Source organism: Suncus etruscus, chromosome 1 (genome assembly GCF_024139225.1).
Source record: "Suncus etruscus isolate mSunEtr1 chromosome 1, mSunEtr1.pri.cur, whole genome shotgun sequence".
In the NCBI taxonomy this organism is placed as follows: domain Eukaryota; kingdom Metazoa; phylum Chordata; class Mammalia; order Eulipotyphla; family Soricidae; genus Suncus; species Suncus etruscus.
The window spans coordinates 86,675,784-86,702,446 of record NC_064848.1 but is presented as its reverse complement, the minus strand read 5'-3'; the positions used below and the strand labels follow the sequence as shown (position 1 = coordinate 86,702,446).

General features: G+C 32.2%; 1 protein-coding gene across 1 annotated transcript in view; it reads left to right on the top strand.

Annotated features, from left to right (window-relative positions):
* The first annotated feature begins 8,983 nt into the window (after positions 1 to 8,983).
* CALCR (calcitonin receptor) overlaps positions 8,984 to 26,663 on the top strand; it is a 70,237-nt gene continuing 52,557 nt past the window's right edge. The window contains exon 1 of the mRNA XM_049785253.1: positions 8,984 to 9,060. Coding sequence (XP_049641210.1) covers positions 9,025 to 9,060 — 36 coding nt within the window. The 5' untranslated portion in view covers positions 8,984 to 9,024. The remainder of the gene's footprint in view (positions 9,061 to 26,663) is intronic.

The window sequence follows — 26,663 nt, the reverse complement described above, 5'->3', positions numbered from 1 at the left end:
ATTTATAAAAAATGTAGATAGGGTAATGAGACTTTTTGTATTATAAAACAATATATATCACTCCTTTGGAGAAACAGAGATCTGAAAAGATCTTTAGTCTTTTCCTTTCTGTTTAGTTCTTAAGATCTAAAAGTGAGACTTTCATGCTTCTAATGGTTTTCCCACTAGTGTATTTCAAAATTACATAATTTTAGAGTAAAATAATAAATTTTTATATATTCAGATAAAATGTTTTAGAACTTAACTATGTTATATAATAAAATTGATATTTCATGGTAACTTCCACAATAATATCAAAAATAATACACTGCTTGAAGCTCTGTGTAAAGAGAAATAAAATTAAGATTTTAGGAAGGGATCTGACAATATCTAAGTTAGTATATTAATGTTGTTTTGCCATTAGCATTACTAATAATATACAGAATTTGTTTAATTAGAGGCTTAGTTTTTGAACTAATCATAAGCATCAAAGCATTTACTGAAAAATTTTAAGACTCCTTTAGGAAGAACAATTTTAATATTTCAGAGCAATATGCAATAGTGGTATAACATCACTCTGGAAACTAAAATAAGCCATTCTAATACTATGCTCCTTTAATTGATTTAATATGTTTTATTCCCATATAACTTAGTGTGCTCCTACTGGGACTGTTAATATTATGAAATTTGTAGTTATTGCATGGCCATGTTTGCAGCTGCAAGTTCTAGGTACTCCAAAATTCATGGAGTAGAACTGGGCCCATGAGCTTCTGTGAATTAATTTTACTTGCATCTCTTTCCAATGTTAGTGGTAAAGCTGGGCCATTGCTTTCATGGTGGGGCGATAGACTGTGGATGTGGCTGTTAAGGCCTCAGTAGTATGGGGTCAAAGGTCAGCGGGATTTTAGAAAAATATCTTCTAAATTAAAAATGATTAGTGATATCATAATTGCAATATATGATTAATGCTTGTGTAGACAACTTAAAACAAACTAATGAAGTACACCTGTGTTTTACATAGCTTATAGACACATATAATTAGAATTAAACGTTGCTAATTTTAGAGATATTTAAGTTGAATTTTTAAATATTTTAAGTTGACTTTTTAAATATTTTAAGTTGAATTTAAGTTGATATTTAAATATTAAATTTATTAAATTTAAATATTAAATAAAATATTTAATTTTAATTAATATTAGTTAATATTTAATTAAATAAAATATTTTAAGTTGAAATTTTAAATAATCATAATATATGATGTCATGTATATAGTTTACTTGGTGTAGTATACTAAGTATATACATAAATATTTTTTGTGGACAAGTACTATTTACTTGATTGACTTCTATTTAAGAAATAAACTGGAAACTTTAATATTTAGCAATTAGTTAAATCCAAGTGTAAACATTCCAAATATTTCTTTGATGAAAATATTTTAAAAGAAAACATAACCAGCTTCTGCTTTGAAAACAATTGATGTCCTAAGTTTTAGATTATCTTTTTTTGTTTTGTTTTGTTTTTGTTTTTGGGTTACACCGGGCAGCTCTTAGGGGTTACTTCTGGCTCTATGCTTAGAAATCGCTCCTGGCAGGCTCCGGGGACCATATGGGATTCCGGGATTCCAACTACCGGCCATCTGCATGTAAGCAAATGCCGTACCTCCATGCTATCTCTCCAGCCCCGTTTTAGATTATCTTAATTGGAATTTTTACTGAACTATTTTGAAAGATTTTTGTATTTGATTTGGTTTTATCATATGTATTAAAAGTCCCAAAGGAATAAGGGCAACTTTGTATTTATATGATATGAGGTTCAAAGCCTGTTAGTTCTTAAATACCCTTCCGAGTTTTGTTTTGTTTTTTTTTGGTTTTTTTTTTTTTTGAGATAATAGCATCCTGTATCTAATAACTTAAGTTTCGAAGTTGTTAGAAATTCTTGAAAGACTGGCTACCCAAATCTAATTATCAGTAAAGTGAAGGTAAATTTACATAATATCTGTCTAAATCCCATATTTAAGAGATTTGGGGTAAACTTTGGGTTATTTTTGTTTGTTTAATTTTTGCTTAGTTTTTTGTTTGTTTGTTTTTTAGAATTGTATGGAATCCCTCTCTGCTGTGCTTTTATCTGAAGTAATAAGGTGCCTATTGGATTTGATCTTCCCTCAGCTTCCTCACAGATTTTTCACAGGCAAAGAAAGTCCAACCCCTAAAAACAAAGCTTCATTCTCTCTGAAAGCAGTTTGTCTTTTATATGAAAACATTAGATTCAATTGCCAAGGACATCATGTTTCTTGGGCTGATGCACTGGTGGTTCTGAGAATAGCTAAAGACTGACTGATAGCCACTCACCTGGCAATGTGATTTAACTGAGATACTAATTCACAACTTGCTGTTTTTCCTTTATGCCACCGTTTATTTCACTTCTGTCACACAGAACTGGGAGCATAGAAGTTTGATATTCTAGAAAGGGGAAGCATGAAATAATTTGCCCTTAAAATAACTATTTCCTACATTTCTGTCAAGGAACATTTCGTTTCTAAAAATAAAAAAAAGAGTAAAGCTTCCTTTTCTTTTTTGTTGCATGTTTTTGTTAGTTTGTGAACTTAGGAAAAGTGAAAGGCCAGACTTTGCCACTGAAGATTAATTGAATGTATGCTAACCAAAACCTGGGCCATACCTAGTAAAAAAAAAAAAAAAACTTTAATAAGAAACCAAGTTCAGATACCTTTAAAAATATGCATGTATGTACATATTTTTAAAATTTAGAACCTATAAATGACAAGGCTGTTGACAAAGTTTTTAAGCATATAATATTCAAAACTCAAATCCTACCACTAGTAATAGCATCCCTTCACCAATGACCAGGTTCCCTCCCATTCCCCAAACTATCTCCTTGACAGACGTATTTTTTAAGTTTAATTATTGTAGTTAGGGTCCTCTGCTTACATTATAAGCATAAGACCTAGTGGTTAGCCCAGATACTTCACCTTACACTACAGACAAGCCCAAGAACTCGACCATCTTGCTCCAATCTATGCTACTACTAGATTACACTTAACCCCTCCCCCATTTTCTGCTTTCTGTGATATATTTAGTATTCCACTGTGTTTGTGCATGCACGCATGTCCATGAACATCCATAGAAAAAAAATAGAATCACCTAATTCACTACAACTCAGTTGGAACTAGAAGATCTCATTTTAAGTGAATTTGGAATGATAAGGACAAATACTAACTGTTCTCACTAACCTGTGATATATAGAATGACGTTTCTAGTGAATGGAAGGTAATTAGGACTCTAGGCTACAGAAATCAGTGAGATGTAAAACTCCCAAGTGATTGCAATATACATATAGGTTTGAAAATCCTTAGTTTCTAACTCGGAAACAATATTGATTCCTTTAACTTGCTAGTTACTCTACCATGCTATCATATGATAGAGTATACATTGTTTTTGTATCATAATGTAGGATTGGTGAGGGGTGACAGTTGCTCTATTATTTTAAATTATGAGAATCACAAACTGTAGCAGTTTTTCCTGCATGAAGATGTTGTAACATACATCAATATGATCAAATAATTAATACATTGGTCCACTCATTATGCCAAAATTAAAGCTTCAAAGGTAAAATATTCAAATGGATAGATACTACATTTAAATACATTGCACAATATTTTTAATTTTTTGTTGTTTGGGGGCCACACCCAGTGACACTCAGGGGTTACTCTTGGCTATGTGCTCAGAAATAGCTCCTGGCTTGGGGGACCATATGGGTCACTGGGGGATCGAACCATGGTCCATCCTAGGTTAGTGTGTGCAAGGCAAACACTCTACCACTTGTGCCACTGCTCCAGCTGAGATATTTTTTAATTTTAATTTATTTATTTAACACATATTTATTTGGTATAAGCATGATATTTATGTATTAAAATATCATAATGTAATCATAAAATCGAGGGCTGAAAATGTTATATTCAAACTTTTCCAAATAAAATATAGAAAAATCCAGACTCAGAGGGAATTATGACTATTCAAGACTAGTTACACTACACTAAAAAATGCATCTAGTGACAGGATTAGAAATTTACAACAAATAATCCTTCCTTGGTGGTTTACTTGAGCCTGAGTCATATTTTATTAAAGTTCATTGTTGTTCTAAAAAAAATCAACCAAATATTTAGTCATTTTAAAATCACAATGATTAGTTATCCAAGAGCTTTTCCATGATCATAAATTAAAACTGGGCATAGATAAAATAGTGACTTGTACCTCTATGTAGGTTTAGTTAAAATACATAGACATGAAACTAATAACATCTAAGGGTAACATAAATAAGCATGTACAGTTCACTAGAACACATATTCTAGGCCTTTATACACTTTGGGGGTCTAGGTTTCTTTCAAGTATGTGGCTGTGTCCTAAGGGTAAGTGTATCTAGAGGAAACAATAAACCATCAACCTTTAGTAGTTGTGTCTTGAAAATCTTGCAGAATTTTTTCTACTACAATCTATTGGTCATCAGTTACTAAGAAATGCTAGATTAAAGAGGAGAAATATAAACACTACCTCTAAATAAAAGAATTCCCATATAACAATGTAAAAAGATTATATGGACTGAGATATATATATATTAAAACTAGCATCTTTGGGAAAATACAATTTGCCACAATTTAGAATTATATACTGTAAATTACCATGAGTTGAAAATCATGACTATCACTTTTTTACATCAATAGGATTAGAGTAATGACTCCATGGGAATAGAATTTTTTAAAAGTCTAAATTCAATTATGCTTTAAATACATACATGTGTTTCCCCTCAATAGTTAATGTTCTGAATTGTGCTTTATACATATGCCCTGACTTATAATGCCACATAAATGATGTTAGTAACAGCTTTGAAAATGTTAACACATCCATTTCATTGTTATATATCGTAACATTTATCAAGTGAGAGAGACTTCAGTTACATCATATAAACTGCAATATGTTTGAAAATATGATCAACTTTCTGGGTAATAGAATAAATAAAAGTCTGGTTGTATAAAATACTTTCCTAAAAAAGTACATAGACAGTTTTTCTTATTCTTGAAGCTATAATATTTATAAAGTCAATATTAAAATATATATTTATATATTATGTACTGTGATAACTATATTTCTTCTAAGAATAAAAGTCTTAGATCATGTCATGTGTCTTTCCTAGAGAGCATATGGTGCTAGGGATCAAATTACAGGCCTTAGAGGTGTTCATTATGTGCTCTGCTACTTAAGATATGTTCCCTAATCAGCTCTTATTAAGTTTCTTATTACCTATTTACCAGAACACTCTATTTTATAACTATGTGATATATAAAAAAATAAAGGCTTGTCTGGAAAAAATATCTAATGTTATTAACTCACATATTAAAGCCAAAAGGTTTTTTTAAATATTTATGTAGCATCAACAATTATCATCTAAATTACTGATCAGACATTTAATCTTATAATTTCTATCAATTCCTAAAATAGATCAGTATGTAATGAGTATGTGTCTGTTTATATTACATATATTCAAAAGTTTATATAAGTAGAAAATACTTTTCTTGATTTCCCTTGCCACTATAACATAAAAAGAAAATATAAGAATTACTATTTATATTGTATCCAATCCCTGATATTTTTTATTCTTAAATTTTTATTGATTAATTCATCTTTATTGATTAATTCATTTTCTTCTCTTTTTTGTTTTGTTTTGTTTTGGGGCCACACCCAGTGGCGCTCAGAGGTTACTCGTGGCTCAACACTCAGAAATCACTCTTGGCAGTCCTGGGGGATGCTAGAAACCGATTCCAGGTCTGTCCCAGGTTGGCTGCATGTAAGATAAACACCCTACCACTGTACTATCGCTCAGGCCCAATTCATTCTCTTCTAATGAATTTTTGGTATTGTAGAAGTATAGACTATTTGAAATTAATTCTCAACATATCATGATTAGTTAATGCACTTTTGTGTTAGGAAGAAAACTCTTAACCAATATTTTTCTGTACTTATTTGATTTTGACTACTGGGGTAGAAAGAAATTTTTAAAATTATAACTGACTTTATAAATTAAATTCAAGAATAACTTTTAGTGCATAGTGTCAAAGCATGGGGACTAATAATTTGAATATTGAGTGCCAGCTCTGCCACTATTTCACTGCTAAACACCTTTAAGGGTTGTTGAATTATTAATTTAGGTGATAAAGAAAAAATCTTAACTACAGTTCTAGGCACACACCTATTATTTAAGTAGGTAATAATAAGACTATTATCATTGACTAGACTTCCATTTCAAAATATTAAAAAATACTTAAGTAACACCATGAAGCAGAAAATTTAGCTTTTTTTCAGTAATTCCTTTTATTTTGCAACATGAGAGTTCAATATTAATAGAACCAGAGTTAAAGTTTAAATTTATAAAAGTTGCATCAAAAATAAATTCCATTTAATGATTTAATTCAAATGTATATAAATTGTCCACTTTCCCTATAGAGCTTATCTGCTTTCTATATATTTCTAGATGTGTGGAATAAATAATTACAATAAATATCAGATTTTTACTCTCATTCCTTTATTCTTTTAGCAAAGACAGATTTGTTTGGTACTGTTGAATATCTTGGTAAAATATTCAATAGATATTAGAATTATTTATTTTATACTTATCCAGTAAAATGTGCAATTCTTTTTCTTTGACTAAGAATAAAATAATAATAATGTTCTAACTATATTCAGCAAATATATTTTCACAAAATTCTCAGCAAACATTTATGACATATCATGAAATTGATCCTGGAATTCTATGTAAATAAAATATTATAGATTTTATGAAACTGGAGTCCAGATTCTTACTAATAAAAATTAAGATAAAGAAGTCATCTTCATCTTGTCTATATGAATTGTTGCAAAGAAAATGCAGAATTCTGTTTAATCAAGACACACTCACACAGTATAAAGAATAACTTCTTTCATTTTGCTTCTTTTCTTTCTGTGTTATTCTCCTTTCATAATACCTGATTTTCTTGTTATTCTCCTTTAAGATCTTTTCTTTGAGCTATCTTCCTGGTTGTCTCAGAATTCCAACAGTAAAGACTCAATTGTACTTATTTCCACCCTTTCCATTCAGGTTCTCTATGATTCCTTCTCTTCACTATTCTACCAACTCTTCATCCTTTTTGCATGTGTCTATTATAATAATGTCTTCTCAGTCAGTTGCTTATAGCTCAGCTTTCTCTTTTTACCACTTCCAGAACCTACCAATCTTTTTCTCTCCATATATGCACTTGTGTTTTCAATAAGGTAGTATTCTCTGTCCTCTAATTACAACCAGGTTACTCTTCTCTGTTCTCTCTAAAGTACTGAGGCTCTTTAGGAGTTCTTTTCTGAGAAGTGGTCACTTCCTGGAGAAGTCTTTGCTTAGAAGTAGAAAACTGAGACTCAGCTAATGTTATGTCCCAACATTGACAGAAACGTGAAGCAACACAGAAAATTGTTTGCCCAAATGAGTCAACAGTCTGAGTCATCTGGTGGATATTTGGTAGCAAATAATAAATAACAGCAGATTCTTGTTGATTATCTCTAGAGTCATTTATCAGCTTTCTTCTGCAGTGTAGAAATCACTGACTTTTGTTTTGTAGGACAATGAGCAAATACATTCATGAACATTACATATCAAATGTGACTACTATGAAGTCAGAACAGTTAAGCTAAATATCGCTAAGAAATGTTTCTTATGTGCACCCAGAAGACAAGCTTCCAGTAAAATATGGTGATGAATGTGTGAAATTGGTCTCTAATAAATACTACTTCATATCCTAAACTAAATTAGGAACTTCCAATAAAATCCAATACTTCTCCAGTGAATACTCATTCAGTAAGCTGCATTGTTATAGAATTCTTATGAAATCTTGAAGCTTCAGAGTTATCCTCCAAAGCTCTTCATCTTTACTCTCCCTCTTATAACTAAATGTCAACTTGAACTCCTAAATCACTTCCAAATATTTATCCCCTAGACAACTTCAAGTGATTCCTTACCTACTCCTTCTGCTTCCAAATTTTTATCCAAGTCATCTACATATCATGTCAACATTCCTCCCTCTGCTTCTCTTGAAATACTTTAAAGTGTTGTCTCTGAATTTTAAATTACTGAGTCAGAACCATTGTGCAGCTCACCTAACATTTTCTAGGGTTTACATAATGAAGTACAACAGAATAACCTAAGCAACTTAAATTTATTTGTTTCTAAACAAATTCTAACTTAGTGGTTAGATCAAGTTAGATCTAATTTGAGGATAGATCAAGTCGTTGACAGGCCTTCTGAAGCCTCTCTCAACTTGCAGGTGGCCATCTCTTTCTTCTGTCTTTGCATCTCATTCCAATCTATATAACTCTGTCTTGATCACTTTGTCTCATAAAAAGTTCAGAAAATTAGATTATGGCACAACTTAATAATTACATTTAATTAAAATAATTTTATCTATACATACATATGGATTTTGTAAAGCTAAACCCAATTCACCTCCCCAGTTCCATGTCTTACCTTAGCTCACAATCATTTTGAATTCATCACATGGATTCATACCATAGGCTATTACATATTGTTTATAAAACAGAAAGCAGTCTTCCCCTCTACTAGGTTAACTCCAAATACTCTCATATCTAATTTGATCTACAGTTTTTCAGGAAGCTTCCTAGACTGTTCTGACAATTACAGTATTATAATAGCAATTCTTAGAATTTTTAGTTCTCCTGATCAGCACTTTTAATAAAAATGACTATGCATTTATTCTCATAATTAAAAAATATTCTATGTATCTCTAACTTTAAGTGCTAAAATGATGAGGACCTCATTTGCTTTTGTCTGCTATATTATCTGAAGAGTTTAGTATTTAGTTTATTACTTGGAAACCTAGAAGCTTAACAATGATATTTTTGTGGGAGGGCCTCCCAAGAAGCTCTCGGGAGTCCAGGTGAAACTCCTGGACAATACTTGGCCAACTGAGTTGGACAGTTCAATGTTTTGCCTGAAATGGTGGAGCTGGTCGGCCCAGCGGTGGCATGCAAGGTATGAGCCCCTAACCACTGAGATACCTCCCTCATCCTAACAAATATTTTTATTTAGTAAATGAGATATATCAAAATTTTATTGTTCTAATTAAGTAAGCAAATAATACTACTCTAAGGAAATGTTATACATTTTTAAGTTTCTACCCGCATGTAAACAACTGAAGATTTAAATGAGAATCTCACATAGTAACTCAAATCTGATAGAAGTTGTGTTTATTTAATTTTCATATAGACAATACATCAGTAATAATTATGAGTGGTTTATTATGGATATCTTTTTCTCTTAATTTATGATTCAAACTGGTTTGTGTTTTGCTTCTCTTTATTTTATATCTTCAAATCAACTTTATTAAAGAAAATATCTACATTGGTTTTAATATAGGTAACAGTATTTTCTTATTAACCAGGATTTACTTTTTATGATAATATATGTAAGTACCATAATTCAAACATGTTTGTAGTAGTGATTCAGTCATAAAATAGAACACCTCCCTTCACCAGTTTGACCTTCCCACAACCACTGACGCCCATCTCCCTCCTCTTCCTCCTCCCCTACCTGTATTCAATACAGGCATTATTATTCTCACTCACTATCATTGTCATGTGAGTTGTTAGTGTAGGTATTTCTCTAACTCACTCTTTTTGGTAAACTTCGTATAGCAGGCCATTCCTTCCAGTCATCATCTCTATTGTCCCTGGGTATTATTACAATATTGTCTTTTATTGTTCGTAAATCACAGAGAAGAGTGAGACTATTCTGTGTCTATCTCTCTCTTTCTGACTTAGCATAATAGTTTCCATGTCCATCATGTCCATCATGTGTAGGAAAATTTCATCACTTCATTTTTCCTGGTGGCTGAATAGTATTCCATTGTGTATATGTTCCATGGTTTCTTTAGCCATTCATCTATTATTAGGCTTGTGGGTTGTTTCCAGATTCTGGCTATTGTATATAGCACTACAATGTATTTGGAAACAGAAGGCATTTTTGTATTGTGTTTTTGTGTTCCTAGGGTATATTCCTAAGAATAGTATAGCTGGATCTTAGAAGAGCTCAATTTCTAGTTTTTTGAGAATATTCCATATTGTTTTCCAGAGAAGCTGGACTAGAGACATTCCCACTACTAGTGAATGAGAGTTCCTTTGTCCCCCATATCCTTGCCAGCACTGATTGTTCTTGTTCTTTGTGATGTGTGCCAATCTCTGTGGTGTGATATAGTACCTCATTTTTTGATCTGCATCTTCCTGATGATTAGTAACGTGGAGCAATTTTTCATGTGTTTTTTGGCCATTTGTATTTCTTCTTTGAGGAAGTGTCTGTTCATTTCTTCTCCTCACCTCTTGATGGAGTTTGATATATTACTCTTGATAAATTCTGTCAGTACCATGGTATATATCTTAGATATTAGCCCCTTATTTAATGGGTATTGAGTGAATAGTATGTGGGTGGCCTTTATACCCTAGTCACCATTTTCTTTGAGGTGCAGAAGGTTCTCAGTTTAATATAGTCCCATTTGTTTATCTCTGCTTCCACTTATTTGGACAGTGGTGTTTCCTCCTTGAAGATGCATTTAGTCTCAATGTCAAGGAGTGTTTTACCTACATGTTATTCGATATACTTTATGGTTTTGGGTCTGATACTATGGTCTTTAATCCATTTGGATTTTACCTTTGTGCATGGTGTTATATGAAGGTCCAGGTTTGATTTTTCACATGTGGTGGACCAGTTGTCCCAATACCACTTGTTGAAAAGGTTTTCCTTGCTCCATTTTATGTTATATGCTAGTTTATCAAAGAATATTTTATTGTCTAGGGAATATTGTATGAATAGTCAATTCTATTTCATTGATTTGAGGGTCTCTTTATTTTAATACCATGCTGTTTTAATGACTATTGCTTTATAATACAATTTAATTTGCCTTGTATTCTTTTTTTATTTCTTGAAGCAGTGTTTTGTAGTTTTCTTTGTATAGGTCATTCACCTCTTTAGTTAAGTTGACTCCAAGGTATTTGAGTTTCTGTGGTACTAATGTGAATGGGATTTTTATTTGTTTGTTTTTTGGGGGCCAAACCTGGCATCACTCAGGTGTTACTTCTGGCTTTGCACTCAGAAATCACTCCTGCCAGGCTGAAGACCATATGGAATGCTGAGAATTGAATCAACAACATCTGTCCTGAGTTGGACAAATGCAAGGCAAATTTCCTACTGCTGCACTATCTCTCTGGCCCCAGGGTTTATTTTTTAATGTCAATTTAGTCTCTATCATTATTTGTGTATAAGAAAGCCATTGATTTTTGCATATTAATTTTGTAGCCTGCCACTTTGCGCTATGTAAATTTTTTTCTAGAAGCTTTTTTGGTAGAGTATTTAGGGTTTTCTAAATATAGTAGCATATCATTTGCAAACAATGCGAGTTTGACTTCTTTCTTTCCTATCTGATGCCTTTAATATCTTTTTCTTGCCTAATTGCTATGGCAAGTAAATCCAGTACTATGTTATGTTCGAGTGGTGAGAAGGGACAGCTTTTTCTTATATAAGATTTTAGAGGGAATGCTTTTAGTTTATCTGCATTGAAAATAATATTTACTATTGGCTTGTGGTAAGTGGCCTTGACTATATTGAGAAAAATTCCTTCCCTTGTTGAATTCTTTTTATAATGAACGAGTGTTGGACCTTATCAAATGCTTTCTGATGCATCTATTGACATCTGTAGTAATATACCCCTTTTCATTTCTAATTAGGTTTTATTAACTGTCTCTCTCTTTCTTTCTTTGTGAGTTTTGCTAGAGGTTTACTAATCTTGTTTATTTTTTCAAACAACAATCTTTAGTTTTCATTGATCTTTTGAATTGTTCTTTGGATTTCTACTTCATTAATTCTGCTCTAAGAGTTGTTATTTTCTTCTGCCTACCTAGTCTTGGTTTATATTGTAGCTCACTTTCTCATTTTATAAGTTGACACATTAAATTATTTATGTAGGCACCTTCTTTCCTGATGTGTGCTTGTAAAGCTATAAATTTTCTTCTTTGTACTGCTTTTGCCTTGTCACACAAATTCTGGTAATTTGTGTTTTCATTTGCATTTGTTTATGGGAATTTTTTAACTTTTTTTCTTTGACTTTATCTCTGACCCACTTATTAATCAGTAGTGAGTTGTTCAGTTTACAGGTGTTAAATTTTTTCCTCTGTGTCTGTTTGTCTTTCACTCCTAATTTCAGTGCTTTATTATCTGAGAAGGTAGTTTGTAAAATTTCTATCCTTTTTATTTTATGGAGGTATGTTTTATGGTCCAGCATGTGGTCTATACTGAGAATGATCCATGTGTCCTGGAGAAGAATATGTATCCAGTTTTCTGGGGGTAAAGAGCTCTAACTATATATCTACTAGGTCAATTTCTTCCCTATTCAAAGTCTTCTATTTTTTGTCCAAGTTCTTGATTCTTTTTGCTATTCTCTAAGCAGTAACTTTGATTGAATTTTTTATATTTTGTGTTCTGCTAGACAGAAGGAAGACATAATCCTTCTTCACAGGAAAATAGAAGAATGTGTGTATCCAAGATCCTGACTGTTTAGGATATAGTATTAATATGTGAACAGTACCCCCCACCCCATTGCTACTCCCAACAAAGTCAATTTTGTTTCCTCCTTCTTTTAATCCTGAATGCTGAACATTACTTTGATTAATTATTCATTTTCTATATATCATTCCCTAGTTTTATAAAAGAATAAAGTTACTGAAAGTTACTATTCTTTCAAAATAATCTGTCATTTTACACATCTGTAGTCTTCATCTTGTCTAAATTCCTACATTATCTACAAATTAGGTTAATAATTCAACCACTATCACTGATGTTGTACCCCATCAATTATCTAATTTGGTTTAATTCTTCACTGTGGTAGTAATAAACATTAAATGATGCCTGCTGTGTAGAGATTTTTTTCTTCTTCTTTACCTTCTACTTATCTGTTTGATAAAGTGCAAATATCATAAAATTCACAAAATAACTATTTTTGCATACAGTTTAGTTGCACTAAGTATATTTATATTATTGCACTACCTTTACCAATATCAGCTTTTCTTTAATCTTTCAAATTTATATACCCATTGAGAAATAATATTGAGAATTTATATACCCATTGAGAAATAATATTCTAAGTTTCCAGTGAGGTGGCATTTTATTGTGCTTTTGATTTACAGTATTTTCATTAGTAATGTATAACAAATTTTTTCATGGGATTATTATATACTTGCATATATGCTTTGAAAAAAATGAGTCAATGTCCTTGCCCATTTAAAATGTATTACTCTTTGTTTTTGTTGTTCTTTTTAATAGATTAATACAATCTCTTTCCTCCTGAGAAATGTCATGCTGAAAATGTATCATTTCAAGAGATAGCATAGGTACAACTTAGATAGAGATTCCAACATGGCCTCTTTTATCAACATATATTCACAAATTGAATAACTTAGCTGTTTGAACACTTCATTTCTCTGGAGTCTTCAAACATTAAGGACTGTTGAGCTTATTGTAAAACAGAGATCCTATTTTTTTTTATGTATACTGTTTGCCTCTCTGCTCAACATGGAAAATCACAAATTTTTCATAAAGTTGAAGGAAACAATGTTGAAGAGACTAAATATTATAGAGTTTCCACCAGGAATTAGAGATAATAAGGTTAATGGTTGAGGCAGTTGCTTTTTATACCTTAATCAAAGTTTGGTCCCTGGTATGACATATATTCTCTTGATCTCCAATAGGAGTGACCCCTAAGCACAGGAGTAAGACAATAGCATTGTTGGAGTTGCTCCCTCTCCCATCTTTGACTACAAAATAATGCTGAAGTTATATATTATAATAATCTTATGGTCTGTTCTTTTTAGTCAAGAGTTGCCTTCATTTTAATCACATATTTTGCAAAGTTTATTTCTTCATTTAAATAGTCTTTAAATTGTATGTCTAATAAGGAAGCAAATGTGAAATGTAAAGAACTTGTTTGTTTTTTCCTGTTGGTTAGGAATTTTCAAAGAAGCAGTACAATAGTAACTAAGTGAAAGGCTTAAACAATTTTCTAAGTCACAGAGCATGATACATCTTTTGCTTTGTAGGGGGCTGTTTTTATGGGTATATTATGACTATTCTTCACAAGATGTTGTAATTCATATCTCTTATGGTTTAGTAATTACATTTATGAAATAGATTTTAGCACCTAATCAACATCAGGACACTCTTAAAAGAAGTAATTAGAAAGACCATCAGACTTTCAGTTTTAAATGTATTGCTAAATTAGTACAACTCATTCTATTATTGTAATTTGTTATTGGTATCATGAATGAAGATTTAATTGTAGAGAATGATCCTTACTGAAGTGCATTCCATTGGCTTAAGTGCCTCCTTTAATTAGTTGGATATTCATTTTTGGAAATTTTTGCTAAACATTTTTAAGCACACTACCAGTAGCTGGAGATTGGTTAAAGGATATTCAAGCTACTAAGGTGAGAAGATATAATTTTCTTGCCTTCTTTCTACAACTTTCTTATTCTGTGCTCCAAATCCTTGCCATCAAATGCATTTTTTTTTAGCCACAGTGAATAAGAATGAATTAATTTGTCTTTGTTTTCTTCTTCATTAAAAAAAATTCCTGGGGCCAGAGTGATAGCACAAGCAGTTGGGCATGCCTTGCATGTGGCTGACCCAAGATGGACCTGGGTTCGATCCTCAATGTCCCATATGGTCCCCTGAGCCAAGAAAGATTTCTAAGCGCAGAGCCAGGAGTAACCCCTGAGCGTCACCGGGTGTGAACCAAAAACAAAAATTTTCTGTACATTATAAAAATTAGAAAATTCAGGCAAGTAAAATATATCACCTATAATTCCACCTCCTAAAAAATGTAGTATAATCTTTGACACCATACTATAAAAACTTGTGAAATTTTCTTTCTATGTCTATGTATGCCTCAGTATTCAATTTTTCTTTTCATTTTAGGAAACATTTTCATAAAATGTTTATGCATTCCCAATACCTTAACTTTGGGCTTGATATTGTGACTTGCTTAAGTGGGATGTCAGAGTTGGATCTTTCTTATTTAAGCAAACCATTATCACTCTATCATGAGAATAATCTGTTACAGATCAGATCTGAGACTCCATTATTTTTGGTCACAGATGAGACCAAATACTTCATCCTTTAGCTTCTGTTTAACTCCAAAGTGACAAGAATAAAAATGTTATTTTAAAGCAATGAAATTTGAGAAATTACTTATTAACAAGCAAAGTTTGGTTTTGGTTTTGTTTTTTTTTGGTTTTGAATCACACCTGCCAGTGCTGCGGAGAGAGTAGTTAAATCAGATTAGGTGCTTGAGTGTTATACCCAGCTGTGCTTGGGAGAACATGAGGTTCCAGGGATCAAACCCTGGTCTCTCATGCAATCACTTCAGTCTTTTGATATGTCTCTCTGGCCCCAGACTAATATTTTGTTTAGATTCTAAATATTCAATTTCTATAGTTGGACAAATACAGTAACATAGCAGTAGCTGCTTTAAAAGGTTCTGGAAAGGATTAAGAGGATAATTCAATAACAGTGTCTGTTGCTTAATAAAAACTTAAGCATTAATGTTATTGTGTTATTCAAGTCCTTGTTATATGCATATATAAATGTAATATTTACAAAATAGATTTTACTTTGCACTCAGATTACAGGTCTTTCTAAGTTTGTCTGTGCAGGTATTAATTATTCTAATACACAGATTTTAATGATAGAGAATTCCATAGTATAGATCTACCAACATTTATTTAACAAATAAATTTTTGACGGATTACTTCCAACCTACTTCTTATCCAGTAATATTGATTATACTATGTATATTTATTATATTATTAAATTATTAAATAATATATTTACATACTATATTATATGATTATTATAATAGTATTTATGATATATATAAATATTTCTAAAATTATGTTTGAACCTATTTATGTTTAAAGCTTGAGGAAACCTTCCTGGTCACGTGCTTTATATGTTTTAAGGATTTTGAAACATACTGCAGAATTGTTTACAGTTTACAACCTAATGCAGTCAAGAAAGTAAAATCTTAGCTGGAAGACAGTACATATTCTATAATTATAGTACTTATATTTAAACTACTGTAGCAAAATCACATAAATTATTTTAAATGCAAGATTTCTTATGTAGAGTATTTCTCCAGTACTTTCCTCATATTATTTTAGTCAAAAAATATGTAACTTGTCAGGGGCTGGAGCAGTGACACAAGGTGTCTGCCTTGCCCATGCTAGCCTAAGACAGACCGCGGTTCAATTCCCCAGCATCCCATATGGTCCCCCAAGCCAGGAACGATTTCTGAGCACATAGCCAGGAGTAATCCCTGAATATCACTGGATATGCCCCCCCCAAAAATGCAACTTGTTATGCAAGCAACTAATATTTATGTTAGTATAAGAAATATATGCTGAGCAAGATAAGACAATTACTCTTACATAACATGTATAGTAGCTTGTAAATATGCCACTATTATATGAAAACAGTAAACCATATTTTGTAATGTGATTGAAATATATAACAATAAGGTAATCTATTGTCTTGTCTTGATAATATTCTCACGATTTTTAAAAAAATTAATTTAGTTAAATAACTTTAAGACTATTTAAATACTTGAGTTCATTTAATAGCACATAATTTTTATTGTGATACTGCATTATATAAAACAAGGAAACAATTCTATCCTATGCTTTTTGTGCTATTATGTTATTTTCTACTCTGGTAACTATTGCCCGCCCATGGGGATTTGTGGTTTACTTAACTGCTAATTAGGTGTATGTGTGAGATGGTAGACAGGGTGAGTGGAGTAATGAACTTTACATTGTTTGCCCTCTGATATATATACAAAATTCTGTGAACAGCATTACTTTGTGCTAGAGTCACAAGCTATAATTAAATTGCCATTAATATTATGAATCCCCATGGCATTTTAAAAATATTATCTCATTAGTATACTAATATCATAAAATATTTCTTTTTTTTTTTTTGGTTTTTGGGCCACACCCTGTGACGCTCAGGGGTTACTCCTGGCTATGCGCTCAGAAGTTGCTCCTGGCTTCTTGGGGGACCATATGGGACCCCGGGGGATCGAACCGCAGTCCATCCTAGGCTAGCGCAGGCAAGGCAGGCACCTTACCTCCAGCGCCACCGCCCGGCCCCAAAATATTTCTATATATATTTAAAATCCCTTTAAGTTATGAGTTTTAAATGAGTTTTTCTATATATGTTTCCTATATATATATTTCTAAATTATTTATTATAATATACATTTATATATTTTTAGATATACAAATTATAGAAATTATAGAAATACAATAATTTTTAAAATTTTTTGCCAATGCCAAACTAAGTAGATTCTAAAATAGTAATGGTGTGAACCAAATTAAAAGATTTATCTGACTCTATTTTCCACAATTATTTGGTTTAGAAAGCTATGAACATTAGCTTCACTTTTATACTGGGTTAAGAAAATCCTTGATAATCTGGATTATTTGATTTCTATATTATTATCTTTTGTAGTAAAGACCACATATCTGATATTGATAGAAGAAAAAAGAGTGCTACATTTTATAATTATGAACAAATATTGAATAGTTAATCAAGTATAAAATGTAATATCTGTCTAGTATTTACCTTTTGATTAGAATGAGCACAATCCCATAGAAAGTAACTGAAACTTATATCAAATCATTTGTGGATAATTGCTTCCATTGAAATAAGTTAGGAAAAACTTGAATAGGTCTTGCTTCTATTTTTAAGGAAAAAAATCATTTCAAGGCAGAATTTATTATTTTACAGGTATGACTTAGTTAAAAGTCAATATAGTACTACATATCATCTTGAAAAAAAAGATATTGGACTGATTTTTTAAAATAAATAGACAAAAATTTTTAGCCTTTTAAATTTTGACTTTGTAAGTATTTTGGTGGCTGAAATGGTTATTAATAAAAGTTAAGAATTCTCAGTTTCCCTTTACATCTCAACAATGAAGGCTCATAAAGATACTCTAAATGGAAGTATATTGTTGTTATTATACGAGTGTATATAATTTTTAAATAATCAAGTAAAATATTAATGAACTGATAGTAAGAATTAAATGTATTCTGATTTATTTAGCAAAGTTTGCATAAAATGATAACAATTTAATAGACAGAAAATAGTGGTTGGAAAGAGTGCGGTGAATAAGGCACTTGTCTGTATGAAACTGGCCCAAATTTGAAGCTTGGATGATCTCTCAAGCACCAGCAGGAAGCACAAATCAGGAGTAAATTCTACATACACAAACACACCTCCCCTCCAAAAAAGATAAATGAATAAAAGAGAAAAGAAACTTTACTAAATTGTTTTTTTTCCAAAGAAAAATCTTATATATTCTTTAGAAAGCATATTAATTAAAAAATAGCCAACAACTTTTTCAAACTATCTTTCTCTAACAGATATTTAAAATGTGCATGTTTCTACAATCAGTGTGAACTACAAATAATAAAGCATAGATTTGAAGTAAGAATCTTTTTAGTTCTGCCTCATTGGCCCTAAGAACTTGGTATGGTTAGGTCAGAGGTGATACAATGTGTAAGGCATTTGCCTTTCATACAGCTTATCTGAGTTCAATCCATGGCACCACATTTGGTCCTGGGGCACTGCTGAGTGTGGGCCAAAAACAAAAGTGAAAAAATGAAATTGAAACTTTGAGAGAAAGAAAATGTTTTAAAGAGAAAAGTATCTTAATGAAGTTATCTAAAATCTGTGAACCTTTGTTTCCAGTGTAATAAATTAAAGTTATTGCTTATATGGATTTGATACAAAGATTATATAATACATAAAATTATCAGATTCTTAGAACTCAGGACATTTTGCTTTAATGTATTCTATTCTACTAGCTAATTAAGAAGAGTGCTTAAGCTTTCTTAATGAACATTAAGTTATACCTCTATATATTCCAAAGAAAATCAGAATTTGCCTAGGCCTAAAAACTGGAGTATGAAGTATATGTATCTTACTCCTGTATATAATAAACTAAGGAAGAACTCTATTTTCTATAACCTCCCTGCCAACAGGTAGTACAGATTCCAAGAAGATTGACCCTTGGAAACTACAGGGAAGTAGTGAACTTTAAGTAAACTTTCATGAGGCTATATTTAGAATAGGATTCCTTTAGTCACATATCCTGTTCCTTTGTTTATTTCATTTATTTGAATTTTGTTCTTTGGCATTGCACTCCTTCTAGCTCTTCTTCAGTGTTTCTTTTAGCTACTATAATTGAATTCACAAACCCCAAAGGAAAGCAGGGGAAGTACACAAAGTTATTCAATATTTGGATTTTTCTAATATATGGAAAATATAAATAAGGATCATCTATAGATCAAGGTTCATTGCATGCCTCCTCCAGATATGCTGAATTAAGTGAACCTGATTTCTCTGCTTTTCAGTTATTGCTTTAGTCGCATTCATAAATAAAATCTTGTTTTTATTTGTTTTGTTTTATTTGGGAGCTACATCCCACAGTGTTCAGGACTTAATCTTGACTCTGTATTCAGGAATTTTCCCTTTCTGCATTTAGGAGATGATATGGGATGCTGGGACTCAAACTCAAGTAGGCCATATGCAAAACAAGTGGCCTATCCAATATACTACTTTTATCGCCCTCAAATCATATTCTTTTGCATTTTTTCTTCTTAATTAAGTCATATATGCTATAGCTTCTGAATATACTTACTTGAAGTAAATTAGTAAAATGAGAGATAATAGAATTTCCTTGCTAGAACTACCAAGGTATCTTTAAGAAAACAGCTGGAAAAAAGTACTACTCTTTTTTTTTTTAAACACCTTGATTACGTACATGATTGTGTTTGGGTTTCAGTCATGTAAAGAACACCACCCATCACCAGTGCAACATTCCCATCACCAATGTCCCAAGTCTCCCTCCTCCCCACCCAACCCCCGCCTGTACTCTAAACAGGCTCTCCATTTCCCTCATACATTCTCATTATTATGACAGTTCAAAATGTAGTTATTTCTCTAATTAAACTCATCACTCTTCGTGGTGAGCTTCCTGAGGTGAGCTGTAACTTCCAGCTCTTTTCTCTTTTGTGTCTGAAAATTATTATTGCAAGAATGTCTTTCATTTTTCTTAAAACCCATAGATGAGTGAGACAATTCTGTGTTTTTCTCTCTCTCTCTGACTTATTTCACTCAGCATAATAGATTCCGTGTACATCCATGTATAGGAAAATTTCATGACTTCATCTCTCCTGACAGCTGCATAATATTCCATTGTGTATATGTACCACCGTTTCAAAAAGTACTACTCTTAAAACATTAAATTATCACATTAAAACTGACTTTGACACCATCTTTTTTGTTGTGTTTTTTGTTTTATTTTTAAACTACATGCTATATTTTGAGGGTTACTCTTGGCTCTGAGCTCAGAAATTATTCCTGGTGGGCCTCAGAGGACCATATGGGATGTAGGGGATGAACCTGCAAGGCAAGCTCCAGACACACTGTACTGTCACTCTGGCCCTGACCATCATTTTAAATAAAAATTCAGTAGAAAATTGTCTTTATTAGATGTTAATATTATGATGAAAAACAACTGTTACTTCTGCACCACTATTTGCTTGATTTTGGCCTCTTTGATATATGAGGATATGAGGCAACATCAATGTTACTGGAATTCCTTTTTCTGGGTAATAGTGATGAGAATTTTTAATATAATATTTAACTATATGTTTTGCTTGGAAAGGTATCTATTCATATTCTTCCATTTTTAAATTAATTATTCTTTTCTTGTTGAACTTTTGGGATGTTTATATACCATTTTCTATACCATTGTCGTATGTTTGATACATGAATATTTTCTCCCATTTATTGTGATTTTTCTAAACACATTTTTCTTAAAAATATTTTCTCTGATAATATATTCTGAAAATACTGATACCTTACCTTTTCATAAATTTGTATTTCTTTGTTTTTAGTTCGTATTTAATTGCTACGACAAGATTTCTGATAGTGTATAGAAAAATATTGGTAAGAGTTAGCACAATTGTTCTATGACTGATCTTAGAAGACACATTTATTTGATTATTAAGCATTATTACTCTGAGTGTTTTTCTTGTGGCCCTTAATATATTGAAATATGTACCTGATGATTTACCATAGTTAATATTATAAAATATTTTCTGCATCTAATTTTCACATTTCCTTTTTGTCGATGCAATATATTACATTACTTGTTTATGTGAACTATTCTTTTATACCTAGAATAAAATTCTTTTTTGTAACTATGAATTTAATACATTGTTGAATTCAGTTCACTATTATTTTGTTGAGAATACTTATATCTATGTTTATCAGGTGTACTAGTTTTTAGTTTTCTATTTTTGTAATGTCTTTGTTGGTATTTGAACCCAACTGTTTCTATCTTCTGCTACTAATAATCTAGTACAAATAAAAAACTATGAGTGCATTGCATTATTCTTACATTTGTTTTTTAAATCAGATTTCCATATTAGTAATGGAACTTTTTCTAAAATTATATGATTTTGAATTTTCTTCAATAGCTTACCATTCATTAATGTTAGTTTCTAACAGAATAGAGGCGATCTGTTTTATTCAATAAATATTAAAGCTTACTTTGTCAGAATCAAAATTTTAATAGAACATTTTACTCTGATTAACTTCTACATTCTCTTTTTATTGTATATGTCACCATACTTATCAAATCAATTTCCAATACAAAGTACACGTTTTTTTACAAGGTAGTAAGGAATCTGATTTAGATGGACATTTTTCTTTATTTTTTTCCCTCCCCACAAAAGACAAATTAAACTCATAATGAGTAACAAGAGGGCACTTTTTGCCTAATGTGGCAACATAAAGTAGATTTATAGTCACATTATGCTTCAAAAACTTAGGTCCTGGAGCAATGAAGAATGATTTTCTAATAGGTAATATAAATGTAAGGCTTTGTTAAAGCAATAATTTAGCATTACCCTATGGTTCCACAGAATTAACCTACTTACTTAGAATATGTCTGTAATAACATATTAACTAGAGCTCTCATAAAAAAGGCAAGTTTCACATTTGAAACAAATAGAGGTCTTTGGTAAGAAAGGTCTACAATTTACACACACACACAAAAGATGCCTGTTTTTCCAGTGTCCTATTTTTCTCTATATACCCCTTATGATATTCCTTGCTCTCATAGCTAAAACATTATAGGTGAGGTTCTTTACAAATAAAACCACAAATGATCTTTTGCTTGACATTTTTGTTTCTTTAAGCCTACTTTTTAAAATTAATATCTTTATTTAAGCATCATGATTACAAACATGTTTGTAGTTGGGTTTCAGTTATAAAAAGGACACTCCCCACTCATCAGTGCAAGATTCTCACCACCTTTTATTATAGCTTTGGGTTTTAGGTAGGCAATTATGTTTTGGGGGGCTTGTTTGTTTATTTGTTTTATTTGCTTGTTTTGGGGCTACTCAGGGCAGCTCTCAGAAGGTACTTCTGTCTCTGCTTTCAGAAATCACTCCTGGCAGGCTCGGGGACCATATGTGATGCAGGGGATCAAACCAGGGTTTGCTGCATGCAAGGCAAATACTCTACCTGTTGTGCTATCGCTCCAGTCCAATGGGAGGCAATTCTTAAGACCTTAGAATTCCCTGCATGGAAAACTGGGGTAGGGAATAAAAGAGCAGTTCTTTCTCATGGATACTCATCTAATTGATTCTGGTTGCACAGAAATTGTTATTGTGCTAAAAAGCATTTTCCACAAAATATTCTGTGGTTGCATTCATCATTGCTATCATAGCCAAATATATTTGAAGGATGAAGAGCTAGAGGTAAGTTTATATTTACTATAAGGAAGAATTAAACATTTTCATGTCTAAAATCTATCAAGTGTCACTGTAACATAGGAAAGGCTATTTCCATTGTTACAATGGAAACTTTATTTTATACCTTTTCTCATGGGAGCACTGAAATTCTATAAATAAGTTTTGGAAATGTTGATATATGAAAATAAACATTATTTCAGTCATTATTCTTTTGTATTCTTTGCACAAAATAAAGAAAAGTAATGTAACGTCTCAAGAAAAAATATTCCCCTTAAATGAAGTTTACTATAGTCAACTATCATCTTTCAATTTGTGGTTTAGAGACTATTCAGAGGAGTAGTTCTCACTGACTTGCTCACCCCTGTAACACAGGCACATATTTCCTAGAGAGGAAACTACTTATGAGTTCTCATTTATGTATTCAGAGAAAAGCAGATTTTGCTTTCCTACTCAGTAATTGAACTACTTTCCATGATTAGTTTATTTCCATGGATTTTCAGTCCCACATTCATCTGACTTGTATATGAGGTTCCCACAAAAGATTTTGCTTTTAAAATGTAGTGAAGTGAAAAGACATTTAAAAAAAAAAAACAGAAAGATATCTCAACTATCTGAGGCTCCAAATTCAATCAATTGTTCCATACTCCCTCCCATAACTATTGGTTATGGCTGCTATCTATAAACAATAAAACACATTATCTTGGAAGCCATTTTCCTTACATGACTACTAAGACAAAGTTAGGGGATCAGTAGATAATATAGAGTTTGGGGTTATTATAAGCAAGAAAAATAAAATTAGGAAATCTCTCATATTTAAAAAATGAGCATAGATGTGGAACTCTTTGGTCAAACCTAAATAAACAGGAACTAGAGGCTTGCCTTGCATGTAGCCAACCCAGATTCAATTCCCAGCCCCACATATGATCTCCTGAGTACCACCAGGAGTAATCCCTGAACACAGACCCAACAGGAAACCCTGAGCACATCAGGTGTGGTTCCAAAACCAATTAAAAAACTTAAACAAATAATATAAGCATAAGCAGAGAGGACACAGGGTACAGAAATTAAGCCCCTTGCTTTGCATGTAACTGACCCAATTAAGTCACTGACATCACATAATTAATTATCTGATCACTGCTAGTAGCAAGCTCTGAACACAGAGCCAGGTTTGTCCCAAAGGCAAAAAGAACAAACAAAAAAAAAAAAAAAAAAAAAAAAGAACATGGCACCAGTAATTAGAAACTCTTGATTCCACTGGTAGAGCTCTTTTGGTGAAGAAAATAATGTGATTTGCTTTAATTTATCAAATTCCAAATTAACAGTTCCTAGATTTTGGGGCCAGAGTGATAGCACAACGGTAGGGCATTTGCCTTGCACGAGGCAGATCCAGGACGGGACCTGGTTCGATCCCTGGAGTCCCATATAGTCCCCCGAGCCAGGAGTGATTTCTGAGCACATAGCCAGGAGTAACCCCTGAGCATCACCGGGTGTGGCCCAAAAACCAAAACCAAAACCAAATCCAAATCAAAAATCCTAGATTTTGGCACCAGATCAATTTTTAAATTAAATATTTGCAGAGTTGTAAATATCTTTTAGACTTTTATATAATCTAGGGTTACAAATGAACCAAACTTTGATATTGAGAAGGCATAGAAAAGACTTTAAGAAAATAAAAAAGTAAAAAATGTTGAAGCTAAGCTTTGTTCTTTTTTTTTTCTTTCTGAGTCTTGTTCCAGGTGTTCCATGTGACTGATCACAAATGACTCAACTGTTCCCATTCAATGGTGGCAGTTTCCAAATTGCATTCTTAACTTTATTTACTTCATTTCAACCCTTCTTACTGAGTTCAAATTTAACTCCATAAGTCTTATATCAAAACTATTCTCTTTGGTGCCAGTGGGTATGGCATTTGCCTTGTATATTACCAACCTGGGTTTGATATCCAGCATACCATATGATCCCCAAATATACCAGGAATAAGTTCTTATTTCAGAGCCAAGAGTAACCCCTGCACAGAGAATAACCCCACAGTCTGGTGTGATCCAAATCCACAAGCAAAACAATAACCAAAACTTCTTCTATCCAAGATTAATTCTGAATGTAATTGATGTCATCCTTAACTATGCCTATAGAAAATTTCTTCTTAATATTTTTAAATTCCACCTGGAAACATCTCTTTTGTTAACCTTTTATATGCTTTTTTTTTTTTTTTTTTTTTTGTGGTTTTTGGGTCACACCCGGCAGTGCTCAGGGGTTATTCCTGGCTCCAGGCTCAGAAATTGCTCCTGGCAGGCACGGGGGACCATATGGGACGCCGGGATTCGAACCGATGACCTCCTGCATGAAAGGCAAACGCTTTACCTCCATGCTATCTCTCCGGCCCCAATGCTTTTTAATTAAACAATTAGACTATGTTTACTTTGGATTTCCCTGCACTATCTTATTAAATACCTTATTTTTAGTTCTTTGCTTCTTTGGAAGAATCCTAAATGAGGTAAATTACTTCATCCTCCATATGGTTCTATTCTTCTTTGTATTTTTTAATCATTGAAATTCATATTTTTAATAATTCTACTCTATATTTCCTCTCTCCATAATGTGTCACCACAAAGAATTTAGCTCAACGAGAGCTATTCTGTTAAGATACTGCTTAACCCTTGACATTCAAAGTTAAGTTTTTTTTTACCAAGTCAAACTCTATTGTAAAATCCCTGTATGAAAAATTTTGTAATCATTCAAAAGAATGCAAGAATATGAAATCATAGGTCACTCCAAATAATAGAAAAAATAAAAGAAATTCTCTACTTTCTTTCGTTTTTTTTTGTTTTGTTTTGTTTTTGGTTTTTTTTTTTTTTTTTTTTTTTTTGGTTTTTGGGGCCATACCCGTTTGATGCACAGGGGTTACTCCTAGCTAAGCGCTCAGAAATTGCCCCTGGCCTGGGGGGACTATATGGGACGTCGGGGGATCGAACCTCGGTCCTACCTTGGTTAGCGCTTGCAAGGCAGACACCTTAATTCTAGCGGCACCTCGCTGGCCCACCTCGCCGGCCCCATTGTCTTGTTTCTTAATTAAATTCTCTCATGCTCTTATTTTCAAATGTAGTTGCTCATGGTACGATTGGAAAAGCAGTGTGTGGAGTTGTGAAACCATGGGGCTCCTCTTTCCAATAGTAAGATGCTGATATAGCTCCACTCTCCTTGGTGGGGGGTGGAGGGTGGGCTGGAGATCTCATACTGCTGCTCAAACTCTTCATTTTAATGATACTGTAGAGTCAGACCAAGAAACTTTACTCTATTAAATATCAAATAATAGAAAATATAGGACATAGGTAGAACAAGCCAATTAACTGTCTATTAGCACCAGATTCTTTTCCATAGAGAAGCTGGTTTCTTGCTGTGCTTAATGCTAACATTTGGAATTAATGAACGAGCCTTTCATGTCAAAGAGAGATCTGATTTTAATTCTGACAACTGTAATGCTTCCTACTAATTAAATCATAGTAGCAGATCTATAAAATTACAGTGTATACATGTGACTTTTCTCCTGCTAAATCAAAAGCATGTTAAGAAAATCCACATCAATTTTATAAGTATATATATATATATATATATATATATATATATTTCACATGCCTTAGCATATTCATACTAGAAAATAATTAGTATTATTTCCAAATAAAGGAGAAGACTTAAAAAGTTTCT